At 65.8% G+C, this 23,786-nt stretch overlaps 4 protein-coding genes and 1 non-coding gene across 5 annotated transcripts; 2 read left to right on the top strand and 3 right to left on the bottom strand.

The window, feature by feature from the left end:
• Positions 1–1,902: 1,902 nt before the first annotated feature.
• Positions 1,903–5,630, bottom strand: LOC130600368 (zinc transporter ZIP10-like). The gene is made up of 10 exons (XM_057411617.1): positions 5,318–5,630; positions 5,088–5,226; positions 4,813–4,987; positions 3,861–4,030; positions 3,632–3,772; positions 3,460–3,508; positions 3,166–3,345; positions 2,547–2,627; positions 2,277–2,467; positions 1,903–2,059 (listed from the first exon to the last, which is right to left on the bottom strand). Exons 1-10 carry the CDS (start codon positions 5,623–5,625, stop codon positions 1,910–1,912), a joined length of 1,584 nt encoding a protein of 527 aa, XP_057267600.1. The 5' UTR covers positions 5,626–5,630; the 3' UTR covers positions 1,903–1,909.
• A 414-nt stretch (positions 5,631–6,044) lies between these two features.
• NABP2 (nucleic acid binding protein 2) lies at positions 6,045–7,840 on the bottom strand. The gene is made up of 6 exons (XM_057411618.1): positions 7,728–7,840; positions 7,516–7,654; positions 7,045–7,116; positions 6,894–6,975; positions 6,288–6,354; positions 6,045–6,192 (listed from the first exon to the last, which is right to left on the bottom strand). Exons 1-6 carry the CDS (start codon positions 7,804–7,806, stop codon positions 6,065–6,067), a joined length of 567 nt encoding a protein of 188 aa, XP_057267601.1. The 5' UTR covers positions 7,807–7,840; the 3' UTR covers positions 6,045–6,064.
• A 1,443-nt stretch (positions 7,841–9,283) lies between these two features.
• Positions 9,284–16,384, top strand: RNF41 (ring finger protein 41). The gene is made up of 6 exons (XM_057411616.1): positions 9,284–9,325; positions 11,390–11,502; positions 14,294–14,565; positions 15,132–15,267; positions 15,601–15,704; positions 16,031–16,384. Exons 2-6 carry the CDS (start codon positions 11,413–11,415, stop codon positions 16,380–16,382), a joined length of 954 nt encoding a protein of 317 aa, XP_057267599.1. The 5' UTR covers positions 9,284–9,325; positions 11,390–11,412; the 3' UTR covers positions 16,383–16,384.
• Positions 16,385–16,996: 612 nt separating this feature from the next.
• On the bottom strand, positions 16,997–17,078 carry TRNAS-CGA (transfer RNA serine (anticodon CGA)). The gene has a single exon. It is a non-coding gene; the product is annotated as a tRNA-Ser (tRNA).
• Positions 17,079–17,344: 266 nt separating this feature from the next.
• Positions 17,345–23,652, top strand: SMARCC2 (SWI/SNF related, matrix associated, actin dependent regulator of chromatin subfamily c member 2; the record flags this gene model as incomplete). Its single annotated transcript, XM_057411621.1, has 20 exons — positions 17,345–17,474; positions 17,596–17,715; positions 18,648–18,733; positions 18,885–18,966; positions 19,045–19,137; positions 19,233–19,302; positions 19,857–19,926; positions 20,016–20,091; positions 20,182–20,313; positions 20,609–20,718; positions 20,827–20,951; positions 21,047–21,106; positions 21,211–21,248; positions 21,351–21,481; positions 21,561–21,632; positions 21,710–21,823; positions 22,788–22,941; positions 23,059–23,151; positions 23,354–23,473; positions 23,568–23,652. Coding segments are annotated over exons 1-20 (1,942 nt in total), but the record flags the coding sequence as incomplete, so codon positions are not given.
• Between the last annotated feature and the right edge of the window lie 134 nt (positions 23,653–23,786).

Raw genomic sequence — 23,786 nt, 5'->3', positions numbered from 1 at the left:
CCCCCCCCTAATCCTGGACCCCAAAACCAATCCTGGTGTTGGGGTTGTGGGGAGCTGCTCCTGCTCCATCCCGGGGCCCTGTGGCCACAGGGACCACAAAGGGGGCACCCCAGTGGGAATGGGATGGGGGCATGCTCCCCTTTGCCTTCAATAAGAAACCAAAGGAAAATCCACCCCCTTCCCCTCCCGGCCGCGCGGATTTGGGGCTTTTTTCCTTCTCTCCCTTTTCTCTTCCCTCCTTCCCCCCCTCTTTTGTTTCTCTGTTTCTCTCCAAGGACACGAGGAGCTCAGACCTCTTCTCCTGGCCCAATCCTGCCGGGCTCAGCACTGCTGGGTGCGTTTGCAAGGAGAAAACATCCCCCCCCCCCCCCCCCCAAATCCCACAGAGCCGGGAGGAGGCGGAAGCATCACCTTTGGAACGGGGATGCGGCGGGTAACAGCATCCCTGCTCTTTAGTTCCACATCCATGGACGGGGATGGAGCCAGGGTGGCTCCAGTGGGGTGGGGGGATGCATCCCTATGGACTTTGAAGGCATCTTGTAGCGAGCTCTGTGTCGATCCCTGTGTGTAAATGCTGCACCTCTGTATCCCCTGCACATCGACGTGTGTGTGTCTTGAAGCTAGGACAGACCTCAGCACCCATCAGGTAGCAACAGCCCCCCCCCCCCCCCCCCGCCTCCATCCGCCCCCCAACCTCTGCCGTGTCGTCGTGTGCGTGCAAAGCGGTTTCGTGTGTGGGTCCCGAGCAGGGGCCGAGGAGGGGGACGCAAGAGGAACAAAGCCTTACTCGACCCAGTCCTATCGGTAGTGTTCGTCCACTTGAAACCAATAAAGTGAAACGCATGGAAAGCTCCAGGTGGGCGCCGGGCTCTCCATGGGGGGGGATGAGGGCCCAAAGGGGTGTTTCTGTGGGGCTCTGCGCTTGGGTCCCAAGGGGCTGCTGCTCCTTGGAGCCCATGGGTACCACGGACCCGCTGCTGCCTTCCGAGCCCTGCATCCATGGGGGGGGGATGAGGATGGAGTCACCGGTTGGGATGGGGCCGGGAGCGCGTCCGGGTGCTGGTGGCATCTTCCCCTCCCCGAGCTTGGGCTCTGTGAGACGTGGCCGGTTCGGGGGGTGAAGTTTGGGGTGAGCAGAAGGAGGCCAAAGCTGATGGAAGGTTTGGGGGGGGGTGAAGGTGCCTTGGAGCTGCCCCAACCAGAGGCTGTGAGGACGGGAATGATGCTCGGAGCCGGTCCTGGTCCTGCCGTGCCCATCCCGCACCCCAACCCTGGGCATCCTCCTCGGAACCACGCCTGTGGCCCCGGTGATTCCTCTGGGTACTGAATGGGCATCGGGGGATGCTCAGCTCCTGCCTTGCTCATGGACCCCCAAATCCCGTCCCTGGGCAGCCCCCACCTCCGGGGGGGGAATAACAGCTCCAAACCGGGCGCTCTGTGCCTCCGGTTGGGAAAGGGAGGTGTTGCGTGGGTGTGATGTCATCGCTGACGTCATTTTGTGGGGTGCTTACCCTCATACCCCCTATATTGGGGGTTCCCCCCCGCATCAGCACCGCCTCTGTAGACAGAGCCGGGGGGCGTGGCCTCCTCTTCTGATTGGTCGTTACGGATGGAGGCGGGGCCTCGCATCCCGCCGTTGCCGTGGCAACCGCGTCCTCCTCGCTCCCTATTGAGGGGGTACCGGGGGGGGGGGGAACCGGGACCCGGCGCCCTCGTTTGAATCAGTTCCGTTTATTAAAACGCCGTTGTTCGAGGCCCCCGGTCCAAGGGGACGGAGAAGGGGAAACGCCGCCGGGGTCCGCCCCGGAGCCCTCCCGTCCCCGCGGGGAGGCAGGGACCGGATGGGGATGAACCCCCCGGGGATGCTGCGGGGGGCGATGCCCGGTGCCGGGGGCTGCAGCGGGGCCGCTCAGGGCTGCAGCCAGGCGCGGACGTGGCCCTCGGCCAAGGCGATGCCCATCATGGTGCCGCTGCCCAGCAGGAACCCCGCGTTCTGCAGGAGGAAGCGGCCCCACGAGCCCGCATCGGGGTCCTCGGAGCGGCGCAGAGCCTCGGGGAGCTGGGGCAGAGCGGGGTCAGCACCGGCACCGGCCCCACCGCTGCCCCACGGCTGACCCGCCGCTGCCCCACGGCTGCCCCACCACTGCCCCACGGCTGCCCCACCACTGCCCCACGGCTCCCCCGCCGCTGCCCCACCGCTGCCCCACCACTGCCCCATGGCTGCCTCACCACTGCCCCACGGCTGCCCCACGGCTGCCCCGCCGCTGCCCCCTTACCATATCGGCCAAAGCCACGTAGAGGAAGACGCCCGCGGTGAGGGTGAGGATCCATGGGGTGAGATGAGCCGCGCTCTGCCCCACGGCGGCCCCCGCCGCCGCCCCCAGGCAGGAGAGCAGAGCCGAGAGCAGGTTGAGGAGCAGGAGGGTGCGCGGGGACGTGCCCGCCTGCAGCAGCACGGCCAGGTCGCCTATGGGGGGGGGGAACGTGGGTGCTCGAGGGGGGCCACGGCCACCGGGGGGGCTGGGGGGGGGGGGGCAGGACCATACCGAGCTCGTGGGGCAGCTCGTGGCAGAGCACGGCCAGGGCGGTGCTGAGCCCGCTGGGGATGCTGTGCGAGAAGGCGGCACCTGCGGGAAGAGGGAGCTTGAGGCCGGACCTGCCCGGCCCCCGGTGCCCCAGGTACCGCTTGTACCTGTGCATCCCTTGTCCCTGAGCATCCTTACACCTGTGCATCCCTATCCTTGTGTATCCTTATCCCTGTGCCTCCCTATAGCCATGCATGCCTCCTCCTGTGCATCCCTGTCCCCCTACATCCCCATCCCCTGCATCCTTATCCTTTCTGCATCCCTTGTCCCTGTGCATCCCTATCACTGTGCAACCCTATCCTGTGCATCCCTATCCCCGTGCCTCCATACATCCCTACCCCTGTGCATCCCTGTCTCTGTGCATCCCTATCCCTGTGCATCCGTTGTCCTGTGCATCCCTATCCCCATGCCTCCATACATCCCTATCACTGTGCAACCCTATCCTGTGCATCCCTATCCCCGTGCCTCCATACATCCCTACCCCTGTGCATCCCTGTCTCTGTGCATCCCTATCCCTGTGCATCCCTATCCTGTGCATCCCTACCCCCGTGCCTCCCTTATCCCCACGCATGCCCCTCACCGATGGCCAGCCCGTCGGTCAGGTTGTGGACCCCGTCGCCCAGCACCACCATCCACACCACGTCTGCGGCCGCGGGGCTGGGGGGCAGCGCGGGGCCGTGGGAGTGTCCGTGGTGGGGGGGGGCCCCGCGGGGCATCAGCTCCAGCTCTGCCTCCGGGGCCGCCGGCCGCGGCTCAGCCCCTGCCATGGGGGGGGGGGGGGGACCGGGGGTGGGCTCGGGGACCGGGGCCGCTGCTCGGTACCGGAGCGGGGGGGGGGGGGGGGGGGGGGGGGGGGGGGGGGGGGCGGTTTTACCTCCTCTTAACGGCGCCAGGACCCCAGCGCCTGCATCCGGGGTCGCTCCCTGCTGAAGGCACCACCGAGGGGTCGGGTGCGGAGCCGGACCCGGTGGTGGTGAGGAGGGGGGGGGGGGGGGAAGCCCCAAGCCCCCCACCCCCGCTCAACCCCCGGTGCCTCCGGCCCTCACCGCGGCCTCGCGGCTCCGGCGCAGCATCCCCAGGAGCAGCTCGAGCAGGAAGAGGAGGTAAATTCCGCCCAGCACCGCCAGCCCCTGCAGCACCGCGGGTCCCGGAGCCGCCTCCGCCGCCTCCGGGTGCTGCCCCTGCGCCTGGGCACCGGGGATGCGCGGCTCAGAGCCGGTGCCTCCGGTGCCCTCCCCGTGCGGCCCCGGTAACGCGGGGGGCTCCGGTACCTACGTGGGGCCAGAGGTGGAGCAGGGCGTCCCCGCAGAGCGTCCCCACGGCCGAGGCCACCAGGAAGGCGAGGAGCGAGCGGAAGAAGCTGCGGCTCAGGAGCGGGACGAGAGCCACGGCCCCCGCCGACGGGAGGCTGATGAAGGCCACGGCCAAGAGCGCCCAGCCCAGCGCTGCGGGACGGGGCAGGAGCCGGGGATGGAAGGGAGGAACGTGGGGGTGCGGGGATGGGGCACAGGAGACGGGGGAGATGCGGGGGAGCCAGGGATGGGGATGCAGGGACAGAGCCCACATGGCCCAGGTGATGGGGGACCTGGACCTCAGGGTGCAGGGACACGGGGACCGTACCCTGGGGGATGCAGGGATGGGGAGTACAGGGACCTGAGGATGGGGCTGCAGGTACGGGGGAGCCAGAGATGGGACATGGGGTGCTGGGACATGGGGAAAGGGAGGAAGGTGGGGATGTGGGATGGGCAGTGAAGGATGGGGTGTTGGGAACGGGGACAGGATGCAGGGATGATGATGGAGGGGTGAGGGAGCCAGGGATGGGGATGCAGGTACAGGGCACTCAGGGTCCAGGTGATGGGGAACCAGAGGCTCAGGGTGCAGGGATACGAGGACCAGACACTGAAGGATGCAGGGATGTGGAGCACGGGGACCTGAGGATGGGGCTGCAGGTACGGGATGGGACATGGGGTGCTGGGGCATGGGGAAAGGGAGGAACGTGGGGATGCAGGATGGGGTGGGACAAGATGCAGGAGTGATGAAGGAGGGGTGGGGGAGCCCGGGATGGGGACGCTGGGTCCAGCTGATGATGGGGGACCAGGGGCTCAGGGACCAGACCCTGGTGGATGCAGGGATGGGGCATCACAGGATGGAGCTGCCCGTACAGGGGCCGCAGGGGTGGGTGATGAGGGACCGGGGGGCAGGGTCAGGGCCCCGGTGTGGGGGTTACCTGCCCACGGGCCCCCCCCGGGCGGGGGCAGCTCCACGTCGTCGCTGTGCTGGATGCAGACCCTGCTGTCGATCTGGTAGAGCAGGGCCGGGCAGAGCAGCGAGAACTGCTCCGGGGTGAGCTGCGCCGCCGCCTCCAGCCCCACGCTCACCAGGAGCTGGCTCACGTTGAGGCACTGTGGGGCCGGCAATGAGCGGCCATGGGGGGGGACACAAGGGGGGGGGTCCCCCCCATGGTGACACCGAACCCCCCAACCCCCCCGGATCCCTGCTCACGTCGTGGTTCGGGTGCTCAGCGCCGGAGGGCTCCAAGCCCAGGACCCTCCCGAGCAGGCTCAGCCCCGGCACCGGGGGGGCCCCACGGTTCTCGGTGGGTCCCGGCTTCAGGGTGCTCTGAGCCCGCGTGGGTCGGGGGCTGCGGGGCAGAGCGCGGGGTGAGTCCACGGAGCAGCGCGGAAGGGAAGGGAATGGAAGGGGGGGATCGGGGCCGGATGGGGCCGCGGTACCTGCCGGGGGCCGGGGTGGCCGGGTCCCCGCCGTGCTCCCATAGCGGGTGGCGGTGGCGGTGCCGCTCCTCCTGCACCTCGAGCAGGTCGAGGTGGCTGACGTGGCCGTGGCCCAGCTCCTCGTGCTGGATGCGAACCACCCGCACCCGGCCCAGCCCCAGGCTCCCGAGCAGCCGCGCCAGGCCCTCGGACGGCAGCGTCCCGTTGGCCCCCCCGTAGTGCCCGAAGAGGCGCCGCAGGTACCCCCCGTGCTCCGCGCTCCCCAGCGCCAGCAGCAGCGGCAGCACCAGGAGCCCGCGGCCGCCCATGGGGGCTGCGGGGACAACGCGGAGGGGAGGGGGGGGGGCCCGGTTAATGTTTGACCATTGGGGGGGAGAACGGCGCTGCCACCCCCCCCCCCCCAATCCATGGGGCTGCGACCCCTCCATCACCGCCCCATAGCCCCCAGTGCTGCCTCCCCCCCCCCCCCCCCCCAACTTGGGGTGCGTGGTCCCCCCCCATCGCTCCGCGGTACCGGTATCACACCCCCCCCCACATTGCTCACCTGCACCGCGTTCGCTGCACCCAACCCGGGGGGGGGCAAGGGTCACCGTGGGGCTGCTCCCATCAGGGAGGGGCCACGCATGGATGGGGGGGGTCTTAAAGGGCGCGGTGCGGGGATGGAGCCTGCAATGGGGCAGAGGCGGCGGCAGGGGCTCAACCTTTATTAACCCCCCCACAAGGCAGGGGTGGGGCGGGGGGGCCCCGTTATCTCTTGCTGCTCCTCCGCGTCTCTTTGCCGTTGCTGAGCGGGGGGTGCCCGGGTTGGCTGCGGGTGATGCGGCCGCTGGGGGGGTGCGCGGGGGGGGCCCCGTTCCCGTTCTGGCCCTCGGGGGCTGCAAGAGGAGCAGAGGGAGGGGGAGGAGGCAGCGGGATGGGAGCTGGGGGCGGGGGAACAAGGAAAGGGGGGGGAAGGGGATGTGGGACCTACCCGGGGGGGGCGCGGGGGGGCCTTGGCTCGTCTGGGGGGGGGCCGGGGCCGCGCTCTCGTTCTGGGCCTGGGGGGGAGATGGGGGCACCCCCGGTGTGGGGCCAGACACGTGCCCCCCCCAACCTGTGCCCCTCCCATCCCCACTGTGTGACCCCCATCCCCTGTGCCCTCCCATCCCTTCTGTGTCCCCATCCCCATTGCACACACATCCCCTCTGTTCCCCCCATCCCCATTGCCCCCCATCCCCATTGCCCCCCCATCCCCATTGCACACACATCCCCTCTGTGCCCCCCCATCCCCATTGCCCCCCATCCCCTCTGTGCCCCCCCATCCCCATTGCCCCCCCATCCCCTGTGCCCCCCATCCCCATTGCCCCCCCATCCTCTCTCTGCCCCCCATCCCCATTGCGCCCCCATCCTCTCTGTGCCCCCATCCCCTCTGTGCCCCCATCCCCTCTGTGCCCCCCATCCCCTCTCTGCCCCCCCCATCCTCTCCGTGCCCCCCATCCCCTCTCTGCCCCCCCCATCCCCTCTGTGCCCCCCCATCCCCTCTCTGCCCCCCCCATCCCCTCTCTGCCCCCCCCATCCTCTCTGTGCCCCCCCTCACCCCTTTGCTCTGCGATTGCTGCGCCGCGTACTCGGGGTTGGGTTCGCTGAAGTTGGGCACCTCGGAATAGACCATGCAGAACCTGACGGGGGGGGTCAGTGGGGTCCCCCCCTTCACCCCCCATCACCCCCAAACCCGGCCCCGTCCTCACTCTCCGATCTTCTGCAGGTCCCCCCCGCGCCCCGTGTACAGCGTGAGGCAGCCCTTGAAGACAGACGCGTACCTGGGGGGGGCAAGGGGGGGTCAGGCCAGGGGTGCCCCATAGGGACCGGTACCCCCAGTCCCCATCCCTACCCCACAGCCACCAATCCCATCCCTGCCCCACGGACACCGATCCCATCCCTGCCCCACAGACACCGATCCCATCCCTGCCCCACAGACACCGATCCCATCCCTGCCCCACAGACACCAGTATCCCCAGTCCCATCTACACCCCACAGACACCGGTCCCATCCCTGCCCCACAGACACCGATCCCATCCCTGCCCCACAGACACCGAATCCCATCCCTGCCCCGCAGACCCCGATCCCATCCCTGCCCCACAGACCCCGATCCCATCCCTGCCCCACAGACCCCGATCCCATCCCTGCCCCACAGACCCCTCTCCCCGCGGTGCCCGCACCCCTTGGTGAGCCGGATGATGTCCCCGGGCTGGATGAGGTTCCCGACGTCGTCCCACACGGAGATGTTGATGCTCCCGCTCTTGTCGGCCACTTTACAGGTCCGCACCTCGTGTCCGTCCTTGGTCTTCGTTACCCGCCCTGGGGGGGGATCACGGGATGGGGGGGGGTCACAGGAACGGGGGTTACCGGGGCTCCCCCGCCCCGCACGCACCGGTCTCCAGCACGATGAGGATGAGGTTGAGGTTCTTGAGCCCCGGTTTCACGTCCTTCACCAGCGTCTCGGTGCTCATGGTGCTCAACGGGGCCCTGCGGAGGGCACCGGGACACGGGGGTGGAGGCACCGGGATGGGGCACCGGGATACGGGGATGGAGGCACCGGGATGGGGCACCGGGACACGGGGATGGAGGCACCGGGATACGGGGGATGGAGGCACCGGGATACGGGGGATGGAGGCACCGGGACACGGGGATGGAGGCACCGGGATACAAGGATGGAGGCACCGGGATACAGGGATGGAGGCACCGGGATGGGGCACCGGGACACGGGGGTGAAGGCACCGGGACACGGGGGTGGAGGCACCGGGATACGGGGGATGGAGGCACCGGGACACGGGGATGGAGGCACCGGGATACGGGGATGGAGGCACCCGGATGGGGCACCGGGATATGGGACCCGGACACGGTACCGAGATACAGGGATGGAGGCACCGGGATGGGGCACAGGGATACGGGGGTGGAGGCACCGGGATGGGGGGGATGCAGGCACCGGGATACGGGGGATGGAGGCACCGGGATACAAGGATGGAGGCACCGGGATACAGGGATGGAGGCACCGGGATGGGGCACCGGGATACGGGACCCGGATACGGGACCGGGACACGGGGATGGAGGCACCGGGACCGGGGCCGGCTCCGCCCCGCCGCCAGGGGGCGCTCCCGCACCCTCCGCCCCGCTCCGCTCCGCTCCGCGCGCGCTCACCTGGCCCCGCGCCGCCGCCGCTACCGCGGGCACACCCGGAAGCGTCCCATCCACCCCCGGCGGGCAGCCAATCAGCTCGCAGGAGAGCGGCGCCGGGAGCCAATGGTAGTGCCGGAAGGGCGGGACTTAAGGGAAGAAACCCACCGAGCACCCAAAGGGGGGTTTGTTCCCAACGGGAGCACCCAAAGGGGGGTTTGTTCCCAACGGGAGCGCCCAAAGGGGGTTTGTTCCCAACGGGAGCACCCAGAGGGGGGTTTGTTCCCAATGGGAGCACCCAAAGGGGGGTTTGTTCCCAATGGGAGCACCCAAAGGGGGGTTTGTTCCCAATGGGAGCACCCAAGGGGGGTTTGTTCCCAATGGGAGCACCCAAAGGGGGTTTGTTCCCAATGGGAGCACCCAAAGGGGGGTTTGTTCCCAATGGGAGCACCCAAAGGGGGGTTTGTTCCCATTGGGAGCACCCAAAGGGGGGTTTGTTCCCAATGGGAGCACCCAAAGGGGGGTTTGTTCCCATTGGGAGCACCCAAAGGGGTGGTTTCCCTCAACGGCTTGGTTGCATTGAGCCTGGGGGGGGGGTGGGAGCTGTGTTCTTCCCATTCCAACGGGACAAGAGGGATGAGGAGGCAGCTCCCAACGTCCCTTCCCCGCTCATGGAGCGCTCGGGAAGGCGCCTGGGCTCCTGCAGGAGCGGAGCCTTCCCATCCCATTCCCGTTCCTTGCTCCCGGCATTCCAGGAAGGGCGCCGGGAGCTGCGGAGGAGGCGAAGGGAAAAGATGGGCCTTTGGGAGCGCGGCCCTGCCCCGCGCCGCTCCGCCGGGAATTCTGCCGCGCAAGGTAAGCCCTTCCCGTTATCCATCGGGATGCGGTGGGCACCCCCTCCCTCCCCATGGAGCCCTTGGGAATGCTCCAGCGTTTACATGGGGATCCAAGCCCGCTGCTGGAGCAGCTCCCAAGGAAGAGCCTCAAATCCCAAAGGATTCCATGGAATTCCAGCGCCAGGGGCTCCCAAAGCGCTCCTGCCCGGGACTTGGCTCCTTGGCGTCGTTGTTCCCTATGGGAGCAGCTCCGGCACCGAGGCGCGGGCAGGGTTGAAACCATCCAGCCCTGCCTGAATCATGGAATCCTGGAATGCTTTCCCTGGGAAGGGACCATAAAGCTCCTCCAGCCCCTGTTATTATGGGATGCTTCACGGTGGTGGTGGGCATGCGACGGAACTGGTTTGGGAATCTCCCCGTGGAGCAGTGGCCTTGGGAATGCGAAGCTCTCCAGTGCTTCCCAAAGCGGGAATTGCTGGGAAGAGCCCCCCGGGAAGAGGCGGAGGAATTCCCAGGGCTTGGAATGCTCTGCGGGGCGCAGTGGATTCCCAAAGGAATCCTGGGACGTGCCTGGGGGGAAGCCTGTGTGTGAGCCCCTGGAGATGGGTCCTGCTTCCTCACAGCGGGAATGCCGGTGGGGTTGGCTCGGTCGCTCCCGGTGCGGAGCTGTCCCCGTTCCCCTTGGATCCGGGCCTCTTCCAGGGCAGCATCCGCAGCATTCCCGGGCGGTGCCTTCCCCTTTCCGCTCTGCTCCCCAAGGGCTTCTGGGAAGCTTTGGGAAAGGGCTGGGGTATCCAACATGGGATGTCCATGGAATGCCAGAGCGCTTCCTCTCCCGTCCCGTCCAGCCCTTGGTGCTCTTGGGAGGAGCAGCACCCAAAGGGCCCCGGCCAAGAAGGTCCCAGTCGGCAGCATTGAGGCTGGAGCCGGAGCACCAGGAAAAGGGAAGGAAGAGAAGGGGGAAAAGGGCCTCATCCCGCTCCTCATCCCGCTCCTCATCCCGCTCCTCATCCCGCTCCTCATCCCGCTCCTCATCCCGCTCCTCATCCCGCTCCTCATCCCGCTCCTCATCCCGCTCCTCATCCCGCTCCTCATCCCGCTCCTCATCCCGCTCCTCATCCCGCTCCTCATCCCGCTCCTCATCCCGCTCCTCATCCCGCTCCTCATCCCGCTCCTCATCCCGCTCCTCATCCCGCTCCTCATCCCGCTCCTCATCCCGCTCCTCATCCCGCTCCTCATCCCGCTCCTCATCCCGCTCCTCATCCCGCTCCTCATCCCGCTCCTCATCCCGCTCCTCATCCCGCTCCTCATCCCGCTCCTCATCCCGCTCCTCATCCCGCTCCTCATCCCGCTCCTCATCCCGCTCCTCATCCCGCTCCTCATCCCGCTCCTCATCCCGCTCCTCATCCCGCTCCTCCCAGTCCATCCCATCCCATGTCCCACCACCCTCACAGCGCAGAGCTGCCCCCGATCCCATCGCAGTCTCCCCTCTGAAAGCCTTTTCCCACTGGATATGAATGCAGGCATGCGAGTGTCTCGCCAGGGTCCTTGTTCCCAGGATCATGTTGGGATTGGGAATGTGGCTCTGAAGAGGTGGCACTCAGTGCAATTCCCTTTGGATACTGGGATGCTCCTGGAGTCAGCGTCCAAGTGGGCTTGAACCCAATGGAGCTGCTGGGGCTTGGGTTGGGAGCAGCCTCGAAAGGGATGGGGAGGGAATTCCGGCCCTTTCCTGGGGGAGAATCCCAAGGGAAGGCCATGGGGGTGCATGAGCAGCTTGGGCACGGGCTTGGCCGTGTCCCTGTTGGAGCCTCCAGAGGGATCCGTGTGCCTGTGTTCCCATTGCTCCTGGTGCTGAGGCTGGGACCTCCTTTCCCATGGCTCTTCCCATTGGGAATGGGGGAGGAGGAGGAGCTGGGAAGCCGTGGGGCAGAGCTCGAGGCTGGCTCCAGGCCAGGGCGAGCAGCTGGGAACGGCGTCCTTGGGATGGGATTTGGGAATGGGGGGGGCTGGGATCCGCTCCATCCCCCCCCCCCCCCCCCCCCATGGGATGCTCCCGTAACCACGGTGTCCGCGTGCGCAGGGTCCCGGAGGCGGTGCTGAGCGATGGGGTACGATGTGGCGCGCTTCCAGGGGGATGTGGACGAGGACCTCATCTGCCCCATCTGCAGTGGAGTCCTGGAGGAGCCCGTGCAGGTGCGTGCCATGGGGACACTGCTGTGGGTGCGACCCATAGGGACACTGCTGTGGGTGTGATCCATAGGGACACTGCTGTGGGTGCGACCCATAGGGACACTGCTGTGGGTGTGACCCATAGGGACACTGCTGTGGGTGTGATCCATAGGGACACTGCTGTGGGTGTGATCCATAGGGACACTGCTGTGGGTGCGACCCATAGGGACACTGCTGTGGGTGTGATCCATAGGGACACTGCTGTGGGTGCGACCCATAGGGACACTGCTGTGGGTGTGATCCATAGGGACACTGCTGTGGGTGCGACCCATAGGGACACTGCTGTGGGTGTGATCCATAGGGACACTGCTGTGGGTGCGACCCATAGGGACACTGCTGTGGGTGCGACCCATAGGGACACTGCTGTGGGTGCGACCCATAGGGACACTGCTGTGGGTGTGATCCATAGGGACACTGCTGTGGGTGCGACCCATAGGGACACTGCTGTGGGTGCGACCCATAGGGACACTGCTGTGGGTGCGACCCATAGGGACACTGCTGTGGGTGTGATCCATAGGGACACTGCTGTGGGTGTGATCCATAGGGACACTGCTGTGGGTGGGACCCATAGGGACACGGCTGTGGGTGTGACCCATAGGGACACTGCTGTGGGTGTGACCCATAGGGACACTGCTGTGGGTGCGATCCATAGGGACACTGCTGTGGGTGTGACCCATAGGGACACTGCTGTGGGTGTGACCCATAGGGACACTGCTGTGGGTGTGATCCATAGGGACACTGCTGTGGGTGTGATCCATAGGGACACTGCTGTGGGTGTGATCCATAGGGACACTGCTGTGGGTGCGACCCATAGGGACACTGCTGTGGGTGTGATCCATAGGGACACTGCTGTGGGTGCGATCCATAGGGACACTGCTGTGGGTGCGACCCATAGGGACACTGCTGTGGGTGCGACCCATAGGGACACTGCTGTGGGTGTGATCCATAGGGACACTGCTGTGGGTGCGACCCATAGGGACACTGCTGTGGGTGTGATCCATAGGGACACTGCTGTGGGTGTGACCCATAGGGACACTGTCTCAGGCTCCGGAGCTCTGGATGCCCTGAGCCCCATGGGTTCCCAATGCCCCTGCTCCTGCTTTGGGGCAGTGGAAGGTAAGGAAGGAAGGGGCTGGAAGGGAGAAGCCTGGGATGGGTTTCCCCATCATTCCCTGTTCCTGGCAGCGGGAGCAGGGCTCAGCTGTGTCAATAGAGGGAGGTGACCTTTGGAACGCTCGGCTCGGCCCAGCCCATCACCTGTGCCCCTTCCCAGCGGGAGCAGCACCTGGAGCTGCTCTGGGAATGCTCCATGTGGCTGGGGGCATGGAGGGTGATGGCCACCTCCTGATCCGGGGCAGGGAGAGCTCTGCTGCTGGTGGGGCTCTCGCTCCTCCGTGTGGGCATCGAGGCTCTGTGCATGGGGTTCAGCTGCTCCGGTTTGATCCCGTCAGCCCTTGTCCTGTCCCTGCGCTTCCTGACGTGAGGCTTGCATTTGGTCTTCAGGCTCTTTTCCAGCCCAGTTGGGTCAGTGGTCCAGTGATGCTCTGATCCGACTCCATGATGATGCTCTGATGTTCTGGCTCAGTGATCCAATGGTGCTCTGGTCCTTTGGATCAATGATCCACTGATGCTCTGATCCTCTGGATCAATGATCCAATGGTGCTCTGATCCTCTGGATCAATAATCCAATGCTGCTCTGATCCTCTGGATCAATGATCCAATGCTGCTCTGATCCTCTGGATCAATGATCCAATGATGCCCTGATCCTCTGGGTCAGTGATCCAATGCTGCTCTGATCCTCTGGATCGATGATCTAATGCTGCTCTGATCCTCTGGATCAATGATCCAATGCTGCTCTGATCCTCTGGATCGATGATCCAATGCTGCTGATCCTCTGGATCGATGATCCAGTGATGCCCTGATCATCTGGGTCAGTGATCCAGTGATGCTTTCATCCTTTGGCTCAATGATCCACTGATGCTCTGATCCTCTGGATCAATGATCCAATGCTGCTCCGGTCCTCACTCAGTGATGCTCTGGTCCTCACTCGGTGATGCTCTGGTGCTCACTCAGCGATGCTCTGGTGCTCACTCAGTGATGCTCTGGTCCTCACTCGGTGATGCTCTGGTCCTCACTCGGTGATGCTCTGGTCCTCACTCGGTGATGCTCTGGTCCTCACTCGGTGATGCTCTGGTCCTCACTCGGTGATGCTCTGGTCCTCACTCGGTGATGCTCTGGTCCTCACTCGGTGATGCTCCAGTCCTCATTCAGCAATGCTCTGGTGCTCACTCGGTGATGCTCTGGTGCTCACTCAGTGATGCTCTGGTCCTCATTCACCGATGCTCTGGTGCTCACTCGGTGATGCTCTGGTCCTCACTCAGCGATGCTCTGGTGCTCACTCGGTGATGCTCTGGTCCTCACTCAGCGATGCTCTGGTGCTCACTCGGTGATGCTCTGGTCCTCACTCGGTGATGCTCTGGTGCTCACTCAGTGATGCTCCAGTCCTCATTCAGCAATGCTCTGGTGCTCACTCGGTGATGCTCTGGTCCTCACTCAGCGATGCTCTGGTGCTCACTCAGTGATGCTCCAGTCCTCATTCAGCAATGCTCTGGTGCTCACTCGGTGATGCTCTGGTGCTCACTCAGTGATGCTCTGGTCCTCATTCACCGATGCTCTGGTGCTCACTCGGTGATGCTCCAGTCCTCATTCAGCGATGCTCCGGTGCCCTCCGTCACCGCTGCCCTTGCTCCTGCAGGCTCCCCACTGCGAGCACGCCTTCTGCAACGCCTGCATCACGCAGTGGTTCTCGCAGCAGCAGACGTGCCCCGTGGACCGCAGCGTGGTGACGGTGGCTCACCTGCGGCCCGTGCCGCGCATCATGCGGAACATGCTCTCCAAGCTGCAGATCACCTGCGACAACGCCGTCTTCGGCTGCACGGCCGTCGTGCGCCTCGACAACCTCATGGCTCACCTCAACGACTGCGAGCACAACCCCAAGCGCCCCGTCACCTGCGAGCAGGGCTGCGGGTGAGCCGGCACCCAGCACCCGCAGTGCAGGGCTCGGGGTGCTCCCGGTGCCGGGGGGTTCAGGTTGGGTGGAAGGGGGTGGGACGTGAGCCCGGCCTCTTGCTCCCTGCATTCATGTAGGGTCCGTTCCAACCCAAACCGGGCCCTGGGGCCATGGTTCCGATGGGATGGTTGTGGTGGAGGGGACCCCGTCCTTTGTAGTGCTGGGTGGAAGCCCCAGGCTGCCCGGCTCCTGGATCCATCCAGAGCCATTTCAGCTCCGGTGGGAGCACTTGGTGCCCGTCCTCATCCCACCCATGTGCAGTGAGCATCCAGGCAGGATGCGTGGATGGATCAGCTTGGGGCCCAGCCGAGCTCGGATGGAGGAGGTTCGGGTGTGGGGGGAGCTCTGGAGCGTCCCCATTGCCTGCCATAGCTCCTCCCCTGCAGGGAGCCGGTGCTCCTGCACCCATCCCAGCTTCCAGCATCTCCTGGCTGGATTCATCCTGGAGCCTGTTCCCGTGGCAATGCTGAGTGCTCTGCTGTGTAACTCCCTCCCCTTCTCCTCATCCCGTCCTCCTCCCCAGCTTGGAAATGCCCAAGGATGAGCTCCCCAACCACAACTGCATCAAGCACTTGCGATCCGTGGTGCAGCAGCAGCAGACCAGGATCGCTGAGCTGGAGAAGACCTCAGCTGAGCACAAGCACCAACTGGCAGAGCAGGTGGGTCCATGTGTGCCAGGGGATGCCCACAGGGATGCCCACAGAGATGCCCATATGGATGTCCATAGAGATGCCCACAGGGATGTCCATGGGGATGCCCACAGGGATGCCCATAGAGGTGCATGTAGGGATGCCCACAGGGATGCAGGTAGGGATGCCCATAGAGGTGCGCATAGGGGTGCCCACAGGGATGCCCACAGGGATGTCCATAGGGATGCCCACAGGGACCCCAGGGTGAAGGAGGTGGCTGGGGGTGCCGTGGGGGCACCTCGTGGCCCAGCAGTGACGATGGGAAGGTCCCGTCCCCGTTCCCCCCCCCCGATGTCATTGCAGAAGAGGGACATCCAACTGCTCAAGGCCTACATGCGCGCCATCCGCAGCGTGAACCCCAACCTGCAGAACCTGGAGGAGACCATTGAGTACAACGAGATCCTGGAGTAAGTGCTCGGGATTCAAGGGGTGCTGGGGAGCAGGATTGGTGCCGGGAGCTGCTGGCACCATGGAGCATCCGCAGCTTCCCACTTGCATCCAAAGCTTCTTTGGGAAGGAAGCAGCTTCTGACCCCGTTAGCTGCGTGCAGGGTGGGGGGGGACACAAGAGGTGATGAGTTCAACCTGGCCCGGGTTCAGGTTGGAGGCGAGGGAAGCTCGTGGTGGGTGACCGGAGCCGGTTTGGCTGCCCCATGCCAGGGGAATGCTCCGCTCCGTGATGCCCTACGGCAGCAGAGCCGCGGGCACTGATCCTGCCCGCGCTGTGCCCGCAGGTGGGTGAACTCCCTGCAGCCGGCGCGGGTGACGCGCTGGGGGGGGATGATCTCCACGCCGGACGCCGTGCTCCAGGCCGTCATCAAGCGCTCGCTGGTGGAGAGCGGGTGCCCCCCGTCCATCACCAACGAGCTCATCGAGAACGCGCACGAGCGCAACTGGCCCCAAGGCTTGGCCACGCTGGAGACGCGGCAAATGAACCGGCGCTACTACGAGAACTACGTGGCCAAGCGCATCCCCGGCAAGCAGGCCGTGGTGGTGATGGCCTGCGAGAACCAGCACATGGGCGAGGACATGGTCCTCGAGCCGGGGCTCGTCATGATCTTCGCTCACGGCGTGGAGGAGATCTGAAGGAACCCCATGGTGATGGAGCCGCCTCCATCCTCGTGGTCCTCAGCCCTTTCATCTCCATCCTTTCGCTTCCAAGGACTTGTGGGCGCTGGACCCATCTCCCTCTGGATTCCCCAAGCCAAAAGGGGGGCGGGGGGCTCAGCACCCTCGCTCCGTGCATGCACCCCTTGGGTGGCTCCCGTTCTCTCTGCTCTTCCTTCAGTGCCCGTGGGTCCGGTTTGGCTTTGCCCTTCTCTTGGTTGGCGCTGATTGGAGCCCTGGGACCGGCCCCCGAGCCCCCGGGACCGGCCCCCGGCCGGTCCCGGGGGCTCGGGGGCCGGTCCCAGGGCTCGGGGGCTGGCTCCCACCCCCCCGTTCCCCTCGGGACCTTTTAATTTATTGGCCGTTTCGGTTGGGTTTAACCGGATTTCCTCCCCCGGTGGGCACGGGGCTGCAGCCATCAATAAACGGCGTTCTCCTTCCTTTAGCTCCGTGCTCCCGAGAGCGATGCTGAGGGTCAATGGTGGTGGTGGGGGGTGGTTCCCCCCGTTTTACGGTGTCCCGCATTGAAAAGAACAAGGTTTGGATGCGGGGTTCCATCGTTAAACCCCCCAAAAAGGAAAAGGAACGGGTCGCGTCACGGACAGGATTCGAACCTGTGCGGGGAAACCCCATTGGATTTCGAGTCCAACGCCTTAACCACTCGGCCACCGTGACTCCCGCGCCTCCCTCCGCCGCGCTCCGCCTAGAGCCGCTCCCACCGCATCCCCCCCACCCGCTCCCATCCTTTACCCCCATCGCTCCCGTTCCCACCGGGATAACGGGAAACACCGGGGAGCACCGCGGAGAAACGGGAGCGTTTTTGGTGGGGGGGGGGGTGTGATGCATGCGAGGTGTGGAGGAGCCGGCAGGGGGCGCTACAACGCGTGCGTGCTTTGCGTCGCCGCTAGGGGGCGTTGCAGCGCGGCGGCGGCGGCGGGGAGGAGGCGGCCCCGCTCCAAGATGGCGGTGCGGAAGAAGGACGGCGGCCCCAACGTGAAGTACTACGAGGCCTCGGACACCGTGAGCCAGTTCGACAACGTCCGGCTGTGGCTGGGCAAGAACTACAAGAAGGTAAAAAGGGCGCCGGGAGAACCGGGGGGGGGGTGAACGGAGCGCGGGGGCGCTGCTCGCTTCACCGGGCCCGGCCGCCATTGCCGTTGCCGTCGGTGAGCGGAGGCCCCGGTGCCCGCAGTACATCCAGGCCGAGCCCCCCACCAACAAGTCCCTGTCGAGCCTCGTGGTGCAGCTGCTGCAGTTCCAGGAGGAGGTGTTCGGGAAGCACGTCAGCAACGCGCCGCTCACCAAGCTCCCGGTGAGCGCCCGGCACCGCTAACGGCAGCGCCCCCGGAGCGGGGCCGGCGGAGGCCCCGGTGATGGCCATGGGGATGCTGGGGGGGGACAGGGCCTCGGCCGCGGGCAGTGCCCCACAGATGGGGGGTGAGGCCGCAGTGATGGCCCAGGGGGCTGCCATGGGTCCCACCCCTATTGGGGCAGGGTCCCCCTATGGGGCATGGGCAGTGCCCCATAGATGGGGGATGAGGCCCCAGTGATGCCCCAGAGACAGCCCCCCCATAATGAGGAGGGGACTCCCATGGGTCCTACCCCCCAGTGGGGCAGGGGCAGTGCCCCATAGATGAGGGGTGAGGCCCCAGTGATGCTCCAGAGACAGCCCCCCCATAATGAGGAGGGGACTCCCATGGGTCCTACCCCCAAATGGGGCAGGGGCAGTACCCCATAGATGAGGGGTGGTAGGGGCAGTACCCCATAGATGAGGGGTGAGGCCCCAGTGATGCTCCAGGGGACTGCTATGGGGCCCACCCCCATTGGGACAGGGCACGGGCCATGGGGCAGGGACAGTGCCCCATAGATGGGCAGTGAGTCCCCACTGATGCCCCAGGGGACTCCCATGGGTCCCAGCCCCAATGGGACAGGGCCCGGGCCATGGGGCAGGGACAGTGCCCCATAGATGGGGGTGAGGCCCTGTTGATGCTCCAGGTGACTCCCAATGAGCAGGGGACTCCCGTGGGTCCCACACCTGTTGGGATAGGGGGGAATGCCCCATAGGTGGGGGATGAGACCCCACTGATGCCTCAGGGACAGTCCCCTCAGTGACACCCAATGAGCAGGGGACTCCCATGGGTCCCACCTCCATTGAGACAGTGCTCCCCAGTGGGGCAGGAGCAGTGCCCCATAGATGTGGGGCTGGCCCCCACCCCCCCATGCCCCCTTTCTTCCCCCCTGCAGATCAAATGCTTCCTGGACTTCAAGGCGGGGGGGTCCCTGTGCCACATCCTGGCCGCTGCCTACAAGTTCAAGAGTGACCAAGGCTGGTGAGTGCCCCCCCCCATGGACCCCAATGGGGCTGAGCCGTGGCCGTGCCCCCCGCCCTGCCCTATGGACCCCAATGGGGCTGGGCCGTGGCCGTGCCCCCCCCGGGCCGGAGCTGGGGCTCTCACTGCCTCCCTCTTGTCTCCCAACAAGGCGGCGTTTCGATTTCCAGAACCCGTCGCGCATGGACCGCAACGTGGAGATGTTCATGACCATCGAGAAGAGCCTGGTGCAGGTCAGACCCGGCCCCCCCGGACCCCCCCCTCACCGTGACCCCATTGCTCAGCACCATCCTTCCCCCCCCCCCCCATAGAACAACTGCCTGGCCCGGCCCAACATCTTCCTGCAGCAGGAGCTGGAGCCCAAGCTGCTGAGCAAGCTCAAGGACATCGTCAAGAGGCACCAGGTCCGTGGCACCGGGGGGGGGTCCCTATGGGGCCTGCACCCAACGCCCCCCCCTCCTCCAGCCCCCCAACCTTGTCGTCCCCCCCCACCCCACAGGGCACCGTGACCGAGGACAAGAGCAGCGCCTCCCACATCGTGTGCCCCGTGCCCGGGAACCTGGAGGAGGGTGGGTGTGGGGGGACCCCCGTGGGAGCGGGGCTGGGGGTGCTATGGGTGCTGCTATGGGTGCTATGGGTGCTGTGGCTGCTATGGGTGCTGGGGGTGCTATGGGTGCTGGGGGTGCTATGGGTATTATGGCTGCTATGGGTGCTGGGGCTGCTATGGGTGCTGGAGGTGCTAGGGGTCCTGTGAGTGCTGTGAGTGTTGTGAGGTCTATTGCTGCTATGGGTGCTGGGGTTTCTGAGGATGCTGTGGGTGCTATGGCTGCTATGGCTGCTGGTATGGGTGCTGGTATGGGTGCTGTTATGGCTGCTGCTATGGGTGCTGAGGGTGCTGTGGGTGCTGTGAGTACTGCAGCTGCTGTGGATGCTGTGAGTGCTATGGGCGTTATGGGTGCTGTGGGTGCTATGGGTGCTGTGGGTGCTACGGGCGCTGTGAGTGCTACGGGCATTATGGGTGCTGTGGGTGCTATGGGTGCTGTGAGTGCTACGGGCATTATGGGTGCTGTGGGTGCTATGGGTCCTATGGGTGCTGCGGGTGCTCAGCCCCGTTGTCCCGCAGAGGAGTGGGTCCGGCCCGTGATGAAGCGCGACAAACAGGTCCTGCTGCACTGGGGCTATTACCCTGACAGGTGAGGGGCGACGGGGGGGGGGTTGGCGTGGATGGAGCCCGAGGGCCCCCTCTCTGCCCATTGGGTGTCCCCCCCCCATTGCCCCCCAGCTACGACACCTGGATCCCCGCCAGCGAAATCGAAGCCTCCGTTGAGGATGCTCCGACCCCAGAGAAGCCCCGGAAGGTAACGGGGGGGGGGGGGATCCCTGTTGCTGTGCTCCCCCCCCAACCCCAAACCGGTGCCAGGATGGAGGCTGCAGCCCCCCCCCTTCAGGTCCATGCCAAGTGGATCCTGGACACGGACACCTTCAATGAGTGGATGAATGAGGAGGACTACGAGGTGCAGGACGAGAAGAGCCCCGGCGCCCGCAGGAAGAAGATCTCAGCCAAGACCCTGACGGATGAGGTCGGTGGGGGGGGATGCTGTGGGGATGGGGGGGATGCTACGGGGATGGGGGGGTGCTGTGGGGATGGGGGGGTGCTGTGGGGATGGGGGGGATGCTGTGGGGATGGGGGGGTGCTATGGGGATGGGGGGGTGCTGTGGGGATGGGGGGGATGCTGTGGGGATGGGGGGGTGCTGTGGGGATGGGGGGATGCTGTGGGGATGGGGGGGTGCTATGGGGATGGGGGGGTGCTATGGGGATGGAGGGGTCTCTGCTTGGCCACAGTGACCCCCCCCATGTCCTGACACCCCCCCCAGGTGAACAGCCCCGACTCGGACCGCAGGGACAAGAAGGGGGGCAACTACAAGAAGCGCAAGCGCTCGCCCTCGCCCACCCCCGAGGCCAAGAAGAAGAACGCGAAGAAGGGGTGAGCCCCCGGGGGGGGGGGACCGGAGGGGCAGGGCCCTGAAGGGTGGGGGGGGGGCTCTGGTGGTGATGGGGCCATGGGGGGGGGTCTCTCTTTGTCCCTTCGCAGCCCCTCCACCCCTTACACCAAGTCCAAGCGGGGGCACCGCGAGGAGGAGCAGGAGGATCTGACCAAGGACATGGACGAGCCCTCGCCCGTGCCCAACGTGGAGGAGGTCACCCTGCCCAAGACAGGTCCGTGGGGGGCCCATGGGGTGCCCCCCACCACCCCTCGGCTCCGGTCACCAGCACGGGTTGGGGGTGCTCAGCACCGCTTCCCTTTGCCGCAGTGAACACCAAGAAGGACTCGGAGTCTGCGCCCGTCAAGGGGGGGACCATGACAGACCTGGGTGAGTGGGAGCCAGCGGGGATGAGCAGTGGGGCAGGACCCCCTCCCCCCCCAGCCCCATAGCTCCCCACCCTCCCAACCCATCCCTGTTCGCCCCCATTCCAGATGAGCAGGAGGATGAGAGCATGGAGACGGCCGGGAAGGTGAGCGGGGCTCCTGCGGCTGCTGGGGCCTCATCCTGCCCTGCGTGAGGGACGGGGAGGGTCCCTCAGCGAAGGGGTTCAGGCGGTGCTGGTCTGGGGCAGGACGAGGAGGAGAACGGCACCGGGAGCAAGGGGGAGCAGGCCAAGAACCCGGAGCTGCACGAGGACAACGTGACGGAGCAGACCCATCACATCATCATCCCCAGCTACGCCGCCTGGTTCGACTACAACAGGTAGGGCCCAATCCTGGATGGGGGTGAGGGTGGTGCTGGGGACCCCCCCGGGCCCTCCTTGACGCTCCCCTCTCCGCAGCGTCCACGCCATCGAGCGCCGAGCCCTGCCCGAGTTCTTCAATGGGAAGAACAAATCCAAGACCCCGGAGATGTGAGGCCCGGAAGCTCGGTGCCGCCGGTGCCCGCGGTGCCCGCGGTGCCGGTGCTGAGGCCCCCGTTCGCCCGCAGTTACCTGGCCTACCGGAACTTCATGATCGACACGTACCGCCTCAACCCGCAGGAGTACCTCACCTCCACCGCCTGCCGCCGCAACCTGGCCGGCGACGTCTGCGCCATCATGCGGTAGGGCCCCGGCATCCGGCGCGAGCCGCTGGGACCCAGTGGCGTCCATGGGACCCGTTGGTTATCCGTGGGCATCCATTGGGATCTGTGGGATCCATGGGCATCCATTGGGATCCATGGGCATCCATTGGCGTCTGTGGGATCCATGGGCATCCATTGGCATCTGTGGGATCCATGGGCATCCATTGGGATCCACTGCCATCCATGGGCATCTGTTGGCATCTGTGGGATCCATGGGCATCCATTGGCATCTGTGGGATCCATGGGCATCCATTGGGATCCATGGGCATCCATTGGCGTCTGTGGGATCCATGGGCATTCATTCGGATCCATGGGCGTCCATTGGCGTCTGTGGGATCCATGGGCATTCATTCGGATCCATGGCCATCCATTGGCATCTGTGGGATCCATGGGCATTCATTCGGATCCATGGGCATCCATTGGCATCTGTGGGATCCATGGGCAGCCATTGGGATCCACTGGCATCCATGGCCATCCATTGGTACCTGTGGGATCCATGGGCATCCTTTGGGTTCCGTTGGCATCCATGGGCTTTCATTCGGATCCATTGGCATCCATGCAATCCATGGGCATCCATTGGCATCCATGGGATCCGTTGGGATCCATGGGATCTGTAGGGATCCATTGGGATCCATTGGCATCCATGGGCATCCATTGGCATCCATGGGAAACATTGGCATCCATGGGCATCCATTGGGATCCATGGGCATCCATTGGGATTCATTGGCATCCATGGGTATCCATTGGCATCCATTGGGATTCATTGGCATCCATGGGCATCCATTGGGATTCATCGGCATCCATGGGTATCCATTGGCATTTGGGTTCGTTGGCATCCATTTGATCTATTGGGGTCCATTGGCATCCATGGGGATCCGTGGGATCTAGTGAGATCCATGGGATCCATCGGGAGCCGTTGGGCGCTGAGGCCGCTTCCCCGCAGGGTCCACGCCTTCCTGGAGCAGTGGGGCCTCATCAACTACCAAGTGGACGCCGAGAGCCGGCCCACCCCCATGGGGCCGCCCCCCACCTCCCACTTCCACGTCCTGGCTGACACCCCCTCGGGGCTGGTGCCGCTGCAGCCCAAGACCCCCCAGGTGGGTGCTGGTGGGGGGGGGTTCGGCTGCATCCTCCCCTCCTCTGCCTGCCCCCGGGGGTGGGGGTGGGGCCGGTGGGGGGGGGTGGGGGGTCGCACAGCTTCCCTCGTGCCCCAGGGCCGGCAGAGCGACGGCGAGGCCAAGACCGGGCGCAAGAGCAAAGACCTGGAGGAGCTGGGCCCGGAGCCCACCAAGGGGAAGCCGGAGCTGGTGAGCGGCTCCCGGGGGGGCGGGGGGGGGCCGGCCCCCGAGGAAGGCTCCTTCCCTCCTCCCCCTCGCGCCCCGCATGCAGCCCTGCCCCATGGAGCAAAGGGGGGGGGGCACTGAGGTTTCAATGGGGCGCGATGGGAGCAGCGTCCTCCCCACGGCGCCGTGCCCAGTGTCCCCTGTGTGTGTCCCCCCTGCCCCACAGCAGAGCGCGGCCGCGCAGCAGATGCTCAACTTCCCCGACAAGGGCAAGGAGAAGCCGGCGGAGCTGCAGAACTTCGGGCTCCGCACGGACATGTACAGCAAGAGGAACGTCCCTGCCAAGGTGCCCCCCCCCAACACCCTGACCCCCACCCACCCAGGACACCCCCCCCCAACCAGCGCTCAGCCCCCCCCCTGCCCCATCTCCATCCCCATAGAGCAAAGCGGCCGCCAGCGCCACGCGGGAGTGGACGGAGCAGGAGACGCTGCTGCTGCTGGAGGTGAATGGGGTGGGAGGGGGGGGTATAGGGGACCCCATTGAACTCACACCCCCCCCCAACTGCGTCCTGCAGGCACTGGGGGGATAACAGCGACAAAGGACCCCATTGACCTCCCCCCCCCCAAAACACTGATGGGATAACGAGGCTATTGCACCC

This window comes from Pezoporus wallicus, unplaced genomic scaffold (assembly GCF_028554395.1).
Source record: "Pezoporus wallicus isolate ANWC-B61680 ecotype Strahan unplaced genomic scaffold, APGP_CSIRO_Pwel_v1 contig_14643, whole genome shotgun sequence".
Lineage (NCBI taxonomy): Eukaryota > Metazoa > Chordata > Aves > Psittaciformes > Psittacidae > Pezoporus > Pezoporus wallicus.
Note: the sequence above shows the minus strand (reverse complement) of the source record. Positions and strands in the feature narration are given on the sequence as shown.

Excerpts from the sequence above, each read along its gene's own strand:
- LOC130600368 (XM_057411617.1), bottom strand. The coding sequence starts at position 5,625 with ATGGGCGGCCGCGGGCTCCTGGTGCTGCCGCTGCTGCTGGCGCTGGGG. Across the intron at positions 3,773-3,860 it reads TGCTCCACCTCTGGCCCCAC|GCGCAGGGGCAGCACCCGGA; the intron begins GTAGGTACCGGA and ends CCCGGTGCCCAG. Across the intron at positions 2,060-2,276 it reads ACGTGGCTTTGGCCGATATG|CTCCCCGAGGCTCTGCGCCG; the intron begins GTAAGGGGGCAG and ends GCTCTGCCCCAG.
- NABP2 (XM_057411618.1), bottom strand. The coding sequence starts at position 7,806 with ATGAGCACCGAGACGCTGGTGAAGGACGTGAAACCGGGGCTCAAGAAC. Across the intron at positions 7,655-7,727 it reads CCTCATCGTGCTGGAGACCG|GGCGGGTAACGAAGACCAAG; the intron begins GTGCGTGCGGGG and ends ATCCCCCCCCAG. Across the intron at positions 6,193-6,287 it reads CCCCCCCGCGCCCCCCCCGG|CCCCCGAGGGCCAGAACGGG; the intron begins GTAGGTCCCACA and ends CTCCTCTTGCAG.
- RNF41 (XM_057411616.1), top strand. The coding sequence starts at position 11,413 with ATGGGGTACGATGTGGCGCGCTTCCAGGGGGATGTGGACGAGGACCTC. Across the intron at positions 15,268-15,600 it reads AGCACCAACTGGCAGAGCAG|AAGAGGGACATCCAACTGCT; the intron begins GTGGGTCCATGT and ends ATGTCATTGCAG. Across the intron at positions 15,705-16,030 it reads GAGTACAACGAGATCCTGGA|GTGGGTGAACTCCCTGCAGC; the intron begins GTAAGTGCTCGG and ends CTGTGCCCGCAG.